This window comes from Larimichthys crocea, chromosome X (assembly GCF_000972845.2).
Source record: "Larimichthys crocea isolate SSNF chromosome X, L_crocea_2.0, whole genome shotgun sequence".
In the NCBI taxonomy this organism is placed as follows: domain Eukaryota; kingdom Metazoa; phylum Chordata; class Actinopteri; family Sciaenidae; genus Larimichthys; species Larimichthys crocea.
Genome location: NC_040020.1, coordinates 16,214,198 through 16,226,323, shown reverse-complemented (window position 1 = coordinate 16,226,323; position 12,126 = coordinate 16,214,198). Strand labels below are relative to the sequence as shown.

The 12,126-nt window shown below is 42.2% G+C and overlaps 1 protein-coding gene across 4 annotated transcripts in view; it reads right to left on the bottom strand.

Moving 5' to 3' along the window:
• The window catches only part of astn1 (astrotactin 1), a 369,281-nt gene extending 361,459 nt beyond the window's left edge, over window positions 1–7,822 (bottom strand). For all 4 annotated transcript variants that reach the window (XM_027282875.1, XM_027282876.1, XM_027282877.1 and 1 more), the window contains exon 1: window positions 7,421–7,822. In XM_027282875.1, the coding sequence (XP_027138676.1) occupies window positions 7,421–7,739 (319 nt within the window). In that variant the 5' untranslated portion in view covers window positions 7,740–7,822. The remainder of the gene's footprint in view (window positions 1–7,420) is intronic.
• Window positions 7,823–12,126: the final 4,304 nt, after the last annotated feature.

Here is a 12,126-nt window from a genome sequence, read left to right as displayed (position 1 = left end):
AGCTCCAGCCCATTGTTTCACACCAGGGTCTCGTCACATGCTGAAATAGTGCTATTCTTTGGCAGAGTTGTGGAACCCTTCCCACCAATTATTGATCATGATTTTACAACTACTTCCTCCTGAACAGCAACTCTGCAGCATGGAGTTTAACTTTAGTTAATGCAAGTATAACAAAGAAACCTGGTTTCGATAGCAGCTGAAGACAACACTTCAGGCTTTGCAAAACTGTAATAACTCCAAGTCCTGGAACAACAAACAATCCAGGAACAACTTGACTTTACTTTTAATAGCAGTTGCATGTGAATTTAAGTCAGCAGGAGATACAGGTTAATACAGTTCAGTTAACTAGTTTTTGGACTGTGCTTGACTTGAAAAAATGCCCTCCTGCCCGGTCTCAAACTAAACTGTTAACAATTTAAAATGTGCATATTTGATCAGCACTGCCCTAGTATGACACTTTGATCTGAGTTTTGTCGGACTCACTGCAAATCAATCACAAGCTACGCTCTAAAGCTAACCCTATTTTAGTTTGTTTTAAACTAAATGGGATCATACTTTGTAAAATGAACTTCATGCTGTATGGGAGAAGACTTGAATGTAGAGACTGAGGAAACTGTTTACCGAGGTCATAAATGAACTGTGAAGTAGACAAATTTTTACATAAGACTCAATCAGACCTTATTGTTGCAGCCAGTGGAGCTGCCTCTTGCTGGACATTAGAAACACTTCACTTCATAGACCTTGAAGCTCTGTCCAATAATAAGATACTGTGTGTGGTTACACTACAAAATTAATCATTGCTGAGCAGTCCTCTAGATAAGTGGGTCTCAAGCTTTTAGAGTCATGAACCCCAAGAATAAAAAACAAAACAAAACAAGAATCCACTGCTTTACGTGAACAATCGAGAGGGTTACCTCACGCCAGTCGTTACAGAGGGAGTTACCCTTTAGATTAACGGGCAGCTGTTGGAATCTTGTAGTTCAACTTCCCTGATGACGAAATGAAATGAAATTCACTTTACAGATCAAACGATGCATTGATGGAGAGAATAATCGGCAGACAGCAAAATAAACTCGAGCTGTAACTGTATTCTGTTTGGTTGGGTTGCAACAACATCAACATTGTTCTGTGTCATTACTTGAGGATCACATTTCACTGCATACTAACAATGACAAGGTGAAACAACACGCAGCTTTAGGTGTCAGCTCCTGTCAGCTCTGCCATAGTTTTAAGAAGAGCATCCAGGACTCAGAGGGGTCATGTGAAGTACAAGCACCAGTGGGGGTTAACTCAATTTACACTGGTGTGCTTCTATGGCGTGGATTGGAATGGTAGCAGCCAAATTATTGTTCAGAAAGCTGAATTTGAATGGGAGGCAGTTAAGCGCTGAGTTCCTTCCAAGCATCCGGCCCAGATGTGCAAATCACCGCCAGAGCAAATACAGCTCGAGTCTCTCCCAGGGGGCAACTTTATTACCTCTCCTCCTGCACAATTTATGGCACAACACCAAGAGGGTAAATTTCGTAATAACGCAGCCAGGCTTCTCTGACACTAACGAGTGGCCGCAGTCCTGCAGCTAAAATTTACTGTCACTCACAGAATCCTCCCTTTTCAAATTGCTTCTAAGATGCTTCACAGAGAAGCAATTTGGTGAGAAAAATGTGAGCCACTGTAAAAGGTGGAAAAAAATGAGGAATTTAAATTGCATCCAACCTACCGCACACACACACACAAGCGTGCATTTAAAGCCAGCTACACGTTTTAAATGATGTTACTTCAAAGAGGTTGATGGGCTGAGGAAAATAAAAGAATCTCAGCATGCCTCATAACAAGATTCCTTTTTTCTCTTCCCAAAACGACACATACAGCTTTCCTCCTTTAACTAGAACATTGAGTCCATCCCTTCAAGATGTCTGATCTCTGTCTCTCTGAGGTCTTCAAAAGTTCAGTTAATTACTGGGGGTTCACTGAGGATAAGGCGTCCTGATGAGACATGGGGGGTGAGGGACTACTGAGGAGCACCGTGTGAGGTTGTCAGGGTTTTAACAGACCACTGTGTAGGATTTTAGGGGATCTACATATATATATATCTACAAAGGAACGGGTCCTCTTGCACAGAGCCTGCCATGCTGCACAGTCATGTTTCTCTACTGTATCCCAGAACAGACTCTGCTCCTCACTGCTCCTAACCTGCTGCTGGGAGCCACAAGTCATCAATATTCGTTAGACTAAAAACAAGGCATACCTGCTCTGTTATAGGACACATTTTGGACTTTGTTGTGGCTCAAAAAGTGACATCCAGAGAATTGTTTGGGCTTATCTTGAACCAGAGTGTCTGCAGATTCATTCCACACCCGATCCACTAAAGTTAGACATGATACAAAATCAATAAATTGACATTCTCAGTGGAGGTGGAGCCGGCTGTATGTCGCGGCTCTGTGCCTGCACTATTACCATATTGGAGAGGTCACACTCTGCCACTTAACAAATACACCGCTTGTCATTAATCAGTTTTCATTATTGCTGAGTTGAGTGAATCAGGCCTTACCTAACTCAACACCCATCTCGCACATGTTACCCTGCTGCTCATTGAGCTCCACTGGCTACCTGTAGGTGCCCCACATTAAAAGTCTACGGCTCTGCACCCACACATTTTAATGCCCTTTACAGGCATATGCTACCTCTGCACCATTGTGCTTCTACAATGAACAATGCCGGGCTCTCCTCAGGTCAATCATCTTCTCATCTGGTGTCCTACCAGTTCCTACCAGATCAGGGGCGTCCCTCTCTAACTTCAAATAGATGGAGATGATAAATCGAATCGCCTATTGATTCTAGTACTGCTGCACTGACATGTCCTTGTCGCACTGTACCATTTTTTCCTTTTATGTAAGTCCTTTTGGATAAAAGCATCGACTAAAGGACTAGATGTAACTGTAAAAGCTGAAAACGTTAATCCTGAACTTCTGAGCACATACTTTTACAGAATATCTGCAGCTGATCGATCTAGATATCCCTAACATGCCAGAATCAGACAGAGACAGACAGGCAGAAAGCAACATCTTTGACCCACCCAGATCTGCACTGTAACGTCAAGAAAGTCTCGCCAGTTCATCCTTAATGAAGCTGCGAGCAGATACATTAGACTGTTTCAAAATCAAGCTATACCGTTGTGTTGTTGAGTCATCCTACAGTGTGTTTACACTCACACACACCTAGCGTACCTGTCCCACACACCATGTAAAGTGTGTTAAAGGGATATAAAAATCTGCTGCGAGGATTCATGTACAGCATTAATCACGGTGAGCCTATAGCCCTGGAGAGGGCCAGCATGAGACGACGCTAGGAAACATTTAGTGTTTCCACAAACAGCATTCAGCAGGCGCCTTATCACAGACAGCGCCGCTGGTTTAAATGTAATTACTGCTCGTTATCAATACAGCCACACAATGTTAACGTACATTGATTCTGTTTCCTAAGCAGACGTACGCAACAAGTGAAAGTTCAGGTTCGTAATTCAAAGCTGGCACCTCTTATTTCACAGAAGGGGTTTTGTTAAACAGCAAAGGAAATCAGGCACCAAACAAAAGAAAAATAAAGAATTAAAGGAATAAAAGGCCGCACCTGCTCCAGGGTTTATGCTTGGGTAGCAGCGATGCTACTCGCACCCCGAATGTAGAATTGTGTTGCGCTTCCCCGGCGTCGCTTTTCATTAAAAGTTTTCTGTCCTGGAGAACAATGCTACCTACAGAAATGTCAGACACAAATTCAGACTTATAAATATTCAGCAGCAGTCTTTAGAGACGTGTAGTGCTGGGCATTTAGCTTAGCTTATTTCCCTCTACCCCATAATGAATTAACTGTTGTCTAAATTAGACCTTTAAATGAACTATTCAAACTATTCAAAGAGTCGCTGCGCTCTCATGGTGTAAACACTCAATAATACTGCAGATATCATTAGAGACATCCCGGGACTGTTCATAACACCCACAGCGTTAATTAAAACAGACACAGAAATCATATTGTACTGCATATACTGCAGTACTGCTTGGTCAAAGTGGGGAAAAAACTGTGGTACTTTTACAATGTCTTCTTCTGGATCCAGGACCACTGCTGGACCTGCACTTCTTGTTGGGTATAGGCTGGGTATGAAGTATTTCAACTTTCATTTTCACTGCTTTTATCTGTCTCTCATGGTTGTAATTGGAATATCTTTGAGTTCTGGTATAAGTATATTCGTAACTTAAGATAAGCTGTGTCGTTCCCCCTCTCTCCCCCTGCTCTCTCGTGTCTGTCCTCTCCTGTCCTCACAAGTTAAAAACCATACAGAGTTACTAGCGAGACCAAAGTGAGTTCATACAGCCACGTCTCTCTGTCTCTGTGTATTAGTACTATTAACTTTACAGTTAATGTTGGTGTTTTTTTCCATATTTTACAGCTGTAATTAAAAGTTTTTTTCCATTAAAAGAAACGCTGTTTTGCCATTAAATATAACAGTGTGCCCTATTCCCTCTGTCGCCTGGTTAGCACCGTTAGCTCCTCGATCTTATTGGGGGGAGATCTTACATTCCCCGTGATGACAAATGGCATGCATGGGTTGTACTGTCTTCTTCGCTCCCGGCACTTAGATCCAGAAATAAAAGAATTAAGAGATGATTGAAAAAATAAATGGAACAATAAAAAATAATTGAAAAAAACTAATTAAAAGATTTACTAATAATGAAGACAATTTTGTTGTTCAAATTTCGACCCTTTCTTTCCTGTATTCTCATGCGTGTTAATGTTGCAGTGTGCTCCTGCATTTCACTGACTGCACATGAGTGAAAATGTGTGAATGTGAAAGATGAGTTGGATGTACAGGTGAGTGAGCCACTGTGAGTTTTGGCAAAAGGATTCACTGAGCTCAGACCATCACTTTCACTTCTTAAAGTGACAAACATCGCTGGTTCGTAACAGCTGCCGCTAATTAACGTTAATTCAGTGACTAACTTGATAATGGGCCAGTGGCAGTTAAAGCTCTCTGCAGCCATAACACTCATACAGTGAGTACAATCAGCGAGTGTTTCTATAGTTCCAACAGAGTGACATTTTTTCTATCCGGCTCATCAGGTCAGTCTCACTCTCCCAGTTACACTTCAAATCATATCAGCTCCTAAGCAGCAAGTATAAACATAACACTATGGAACCAGAACCTCCAGTGTTTGGATCAGACCTAGTAGCTACAGCTGTTATTTCAGTGTGTCAGATACATATAAAACTAAGCAAATCAGTATCAGTAACATTAAAGGACTTGGATTGAGGTCAGAGGGACAAATAAACTTGATGATCTAATAATAAGAGAAATTTTAAGAAATTTTGAGTGTGCCTGACTCTGGCCCTGTCGCCCCCATACATTATTACTGACACTGCTCAGCAAATTCAATATTAACACAACAAGCTGTGTCATCATTGCCTTTTTAATGGGCTCTTATTTTGAAGGGACTCTTATTTTGAAAGACTTTTGTCTTGTGTGTGTGTGTGTGTGTGTGTGTGTGTGTGTGTGTGTCAGGAGAAAGTTGTATAAACTTTGGCCTCGGGAGTTAGAGAAAGAACAGGTGCTCCCTGCTCCTTTTGGAAATGTCTCTTCTCAAATGAACATGGGAGTAGATTGGGCAGTAGATGCGTGTTGCTGGCGCATCTTTGTGTCTGACCCTAAAACTATACAAATGACAGCTTCAGCAGTGTTATCACTGCGACCACCTCCAACTTTCCTACGTTTTGAGAGGTAATCATGTCTGTAGCTTCACATTTCCGGCCTCAATCGCAGTTTACAAATTTATTTTTCAACAAATTTTTCTCTCCCTCTCCACTCTAGCGATGATGTCACAAATTCTAGCTCTGAACATTCTTCCAATACACACCCATTCATTTTTTGGGCGATTATCAGCAAACTGTTTAGCGAAACGCTCATGGCAGTCGATTCCTGGGTGAGCTGCACAGTTTGATACCTTATGTATATGTGCGACAGAGGAGTAGCATGCCAAATAAAGGGCATAATAATAATAATAATAATAATAATCATAATAATCATAATAATAATAATAATAATAATAATAAGCGCGGTGAATAGTATATAGTGTGCTCTTTCAGGCACACTCAATCATAAGTTAGTCAGCCACTTCACACACTTTGAATGCTTTGAGTGAACCTAAATCAGGAAAACTTTAGACTTTAACATGTTAATATTCTCCAAAACTATCATAAAGTTATGGTCTCCATGGTAACGGCATGAACTCATGAAAACTTTCAAACAATACCTAATCCTCCTTATGTCTCACAAAGTAAACAAAACTATGTTTGTGTGATGCTAATAATGACAATAATAGGAATTTATAAACATGTCTGCATTTATAATTACAGCATTAAATTTATAACACCTGCTGAGAGCTCATCCAGGTGGTCTATGGCTTTAATAGAATAGTTCAGCTGACTAGGGACGTCTGGAGGCTTTCTATGGCCTCAAAGTTCAAATTACATTTGCACATCTGACAACAACAAGGCTGGACAGAGAGAAGCCCAAAACTACAGTATCCATGAAACACTGCTTCACACTGTGACAACAATGACATACTTTGGACTGATTGTCATGTTGGTTGCTGACTTGAGTCAACAGAGCACCAGGTAATGGTCCAATGAGGTCCCATGAGTCACCAGTGACATCACTGAACCCTCACGCAGACACAAATCCAGGTGGATTCAGTGTCACGCAGCAGACCACGCAGTCTGTCAGCGGCAGTGCTGATTCAGCACCACAGACAGCGACCGGCCACGTACACGCCACATAAACTTCAGCCCGCCTCACGTGGACCCGGTGCGGGTACGAAACTCGGATAAAGTTTGTTTTTTAACTGACACGAGAGCGTCACGTGTGGCTTTTTAATAAAAAAATATAAAACATATGAGAGTCGGACACAAAGAGAGCAGAGAACAGAGAACAGAGAGCTGGCTGTCAAAGTTGGGCTGAAGTGAGTGGAGTTCGGTTAATTAGGCGGCGCGGGAAGCACGCGCGAAGGTTGAATGAGCGCGTGAACGCGTCCTGACTTCAAAGAGTCACAAACTGAAGGAAACATAAACTACACTTTTGTTAGCATGAGGATGCTAAGCGGCCTGGTGCTGCAACAGTCAGTGCTAATGTCAGCGGTATAAATAACACACGCACGCTGACGCACTCGTTGTATTTGATATAAACGCAGTTTATTCCGGTTCATTTCCAGCTCGTGGTGTCTTTAAAACAGCGGAAACGTGACACGGAGCCAGGCCCTAGCTAACACAGATGCTCCAGTGCAGTAATAAAAACCGAAGGGGGGGCTCATCTGCTCAATTAGCGACTAATGAACCTGCAGGTTCACCTAACCACAGGTTGTGTGTTCCAAAGACTCACCCAAGACGAAAAAGGGCAGCTCGGTGTTTTCCAGGTCGTCCACCACCACGACGTCTCCGGGAAAATCGTTGCGAACGGAGAAGAGCAGCTTGGGCTCGGAGGCCGACGGACTGTGCATGATGCTCAGGTCGTTTTCCCTCAGAAACGGCAGCGCGGACACGGTGACGCTCTTCATCTTGCATTCGGTGTCCTGGCTCTGGTCCTCGTCGCCGTTCAGACCTCGGACGTGAGGCGTCAGGACCGCCACAAGGACCCACGCGAGCCCCAGCAGCAGCTGCAGCGGCAGCAGCGGTCTCGGCCCCATGTTGATGCTCGCCATCTCCGTCGCTCTGTGTTTCCTCTCCCCCTCCTCGCCGTTTCTCTCCGTCAGGCTGCTTCAGTGTCTCTCAGCCCGGCGGATGAGAGCGCAGCAGAGTGAGTGAGTCGGGGGGGGGGGGGGGGGGTGTGATACAGCAGCGGGCTCTCACAGTGTTGGAAACAAGCGCCTCTTGTATCTCGCATATGATCAATCAGGGGCTTTTTGCACACTGGACGTGGACCGTGTTTTAGCTGTTGACCCCTTTACTGTAATTGATCGATAAACTGTCCAAATGGCTCTATAATAGCATTAATTAAACATAGATTAGCAACAGGATGTGCACCAAGAATGCCCCGCAGGTCCATTTACCCAAACCTTCATCATTTATAAATTAACTGTACATGAACCTCCTCGTGTGATCTGCAAATACCACCACTGAGCATGAGGGCCTGTGATTGGCCGGACTATTCCGTTACCGCCTAACTGATGGTGTAGCTGCATAAAAGTTATAAGCAGTGTCTCTAGTGCCAATACACTAGACATAGAGGCAGGGCCGCAGCCAGAAATTTTGGGCCCCATGACAAAAAAAAAAATCAAATTGGGCCCCCTCTGTGCAGCTGTTGTCACCACATCAATCAAATTGGGCCCCCTCTGTGCAGCTGTTGTCACCACATCTATTTTTTTGGGGCCCCTGTCAGTCATGGGCCCTTGGAATTGTCCTAACTTTTCCCCCCTATACGGTGCCCCTGCATACAGCTATACAGGGGGGACTTTAAAGTCTGTGTTTTGAGTTGTCAGACCAAAGAAGAAAGTGTTTTAAACCACTCAGCTAAATTTGAATGATTAAAAATATCGAAAAGTTTATGAAATTAGGCGTCAAAATCAGAAAAACAAAATAAAACAAATAAAAATGAATTCTCAGCTCCAGGACTGTGGGGGCGTGTCCACAGATTGTGCTGAAGCCACGCCCACTCGTGGGAGCAGTCAAGCAGCCATTTTGAAGCGACTCAAATGTGTCAGGTGAGTTCAGAAAATGACATGACTAACTTTGAAACACTCTGAGTGAGATGAATTTATCTCTATCTCTCTGCTAGGGGTGCAGGGGTATGCTCAGGGTGGCCTCGCATGTCATCGAGCCACCTTTTAGGACCGCCCACAAAATCCTGGACTGAAAACTGGTGAAAAACTGTTTTAACAGTCAAACATCAAGCCAGTCTAACAACGCAGGATGTAGCAACCAGCTAATATTACTTATATAACAGAGGTTGCTAAGCTGGCTCTGCTAGGGACATAATGACTGCTCACCTTGCTCCAGTTCTGGCACGACACCAGCTCCACTCCCTGTCAGCATTCCCCCACGCCACAGGCTAGAAAACCTCCTCTTCCTGTGTGGTACAAACACTAACGCTCCCCCAGTTCTCTGAGCTCACAGAGCAGGCAGCTAAGAAATTGAGCTTACATTAGCTAACAGCAGCTATAGTTCACAGAAGTTGACTTTACTGTCAATCTGTAAATTGATAAATTACAGAGCTGATGCACAGTTACTGGAGGACATCAGAGAGAAAACCAAAAAACATGTTCTGCATAAAATATGATCCAGTTTCACCAAAATCGGTGAAATAGTTGGTGATATGTGACTTAGTGCCATTAATAGTTAAGTACTTCTCACGGGTGATCGTACCCGGAGCACAAAGTTACATGTGCAAGGACAGACATATGAATCACAGAGACACCATTCACCTTATTACAAGTCAATATATCAACAATATTACTTTAAATATTATTTTATAGTAGAAACATGACATAATGTTGCTTTATGTGAGCACAGGCTGATCTTGTTTTTAAAAAACATACAACAAATACACTTTTTTTTTTTTCTGCTGCTGCTGCTGCTGGCAATCTCAGTGTCTTATGGTGCACACAGACACACACATGGATTAAGTTACTTTGGCACGATGTCATTTACAGAAGAATAGTTTCACCCTTCAACATGACAGCGCTCAATCACTCACACCTGAAAGCATCTAATGATGCACACCTGCTTCCGCCAGTGACTGAGCAGGTGATCCGAATGGCAACAACAAAAACATCAGAGCTCAACACAGTTCGCTAATCAAGTGAAACAGCACAGCTTAAACAAGGGGCCTCATTATAGAAACCCATCTTAAGTTTCAAGGATTCGGAAAATCAGCTCCAGAAACAGTTCTTAACCTCACGGCTGTGTCAAACTTTAACTTAAGAAATCCTAACTGGAACTATGACTCGATTTTTTTTACCGCCAATCATCCTGTCACGCCTGTATCATTGACAACAGCTGTCGCACTTTACTTGTCACTGGCTAGCTAACTTACTGTAATAAGCAGACTGAGTCAGCAGCTATTGGCTCCCATTGTGTTAGCATCGAGCTAACGGACTAAGAACTAGTCATTTATATGTATATATATATATACTGAATATCAAAAATTGATTCTGGAATTTAAAATAACTGATAAAAATCATAAAGAAGGTGAATTAAATTAATTATAACAAGTCAATTGAAGGGTATTCATCTCACCAAACATTCACCAAACTGATTAAAAAAACTATTTAGTCTGCTTCATTGAAATTCAACATTCATATTTGTTTTAATTATCCATCTTTCTGGTTAAGTTACATTATAAAAGTCTGGTTGACCATATGTTCTCAGACACAGTTCTGCTAATTTACTTCAAAGAACACATCTAACTATAATTGGGCAGCTGTTATATTGTTGTATTTCTTCTTTCCTTCAATTATGTCTGTTTTCACAGAGATAAAAACATTATGATTCAGACACCAAATGTACTATTTGAAATAGTTTTGGCCCCAAAAGAAGAAGAAGAATCATGAAATGATTAAAACTTCCATTTAGTTGATTTCCCCACAGTGTTTCATGACAGGATGCTGTTGTAGCCATTTTTTTTCCCCTTCAAGTTTGAATTTGTTTTCCAATCCTGAGAAAAGTGCCATCGACCATTACTGAACGCTGCCTCTGCAGTCTACTCAGTGGACAGATGGAAAAGGTTTCAACTGTGATCTGTCAGTCCATAGTTAGTTCCCACAGTGCTGTGTCAACCCTGGAGGAAGGTCTGGTGGCTCAAATATGCTCTGGCTTGTTTGCATTTATTTAATCACAGTTTGCTCGGGTAGTTCTAATAGCAAGATGCAGCAACAGTGCCCATATTGTCGTGGGGGAAGGCGGTGTCAAATCCCTACAGTTGATATCTTATTTAAACTAATTTAAACTGGTCCATTTTGACATGAAATAGCCGGGTCAACACAGGTGTTTTCAATGATACTAATTATGGTTTCATCATATTTTTTGCAGCGGGAGGCCTTCCAGTGGGCCAACAAACACCACAGCAGCACCCTGACTCTGTTTGATCTGAATGGAATGGGACCTTAATTATTATCATTGGTAACACCTGTGTTTACCTACTATTTCATGTCAAAATGGCCACTGGTAAAAAAAAAAAAGGTCTATTAGTGCTAACTCCAGACTAACCTTTTATTTATTCTGTTGTTTCTGCTGAAGCAACACAACGGCTAATACCAGCTTGTTAGAGGCATTATCACCCACTTGACTCTGAACCTGGGTCTGTGTAGCACATTTTGATGCTGTTTCTTTGACCAGTGGTGATTTATTCCATTTTTATTAAACTGCCGCTCAGTGGTCCTTTGACTCTTTCTGCCCTTTCAGACAGTCTGTTTGAACCATTGTACAGCATTTGATCGCCATTTACAAACTATTACTTTTTTTTTTTCTGCAAACCCCTCAAACAGAATAACATCAATTTGTAAAGAGGACTTTGTGCCATCTAAGAGCATGAAAGATCATTCAGAAATACAGAGTTGTCCTCTCAGCTGTCTGGCTCTGCTGAATCAAGCCTTTGCGGCAGTTGATTTCAATCTGTTGAATAGCAGCGTATCCTAATTATGTCAGGTCATTGCAATCGGTGTAATAATAACAACGATAAAGGTGTAATTTGTCCTGCCTTAACAAGCTAACAGAGTAAAGAAGAGGTCAGTCAAACACACAGTCCTGAGTCCAATCAGGCGACATAATAGGAGTTTGAATGCCTGTAGAACAGTTATAGAGATGTTAAAGACTGTGGATGTTTTATTTAGTTTTAATTGTAGTTCATTTCTGTTGAGTCTCCTCCTCAGTCTTTAGTATCATACTTAGCATAATTGTGTTGCCACTATAGCAAGGACTTACAGAATAAAGACTGTTTCATTTAAACTGAGGCCCAGTTAAACAAAAATGGTGAGAGAAATGTTTGCCCTTGCTGAAGGATAGAGGATGTAGGGTGTGGTCACAGTTGTAGTAGCTGATCAGACATGGCAGGATTGACTCTGTTGATGATATGTTTCAGAAATAAATGAACAG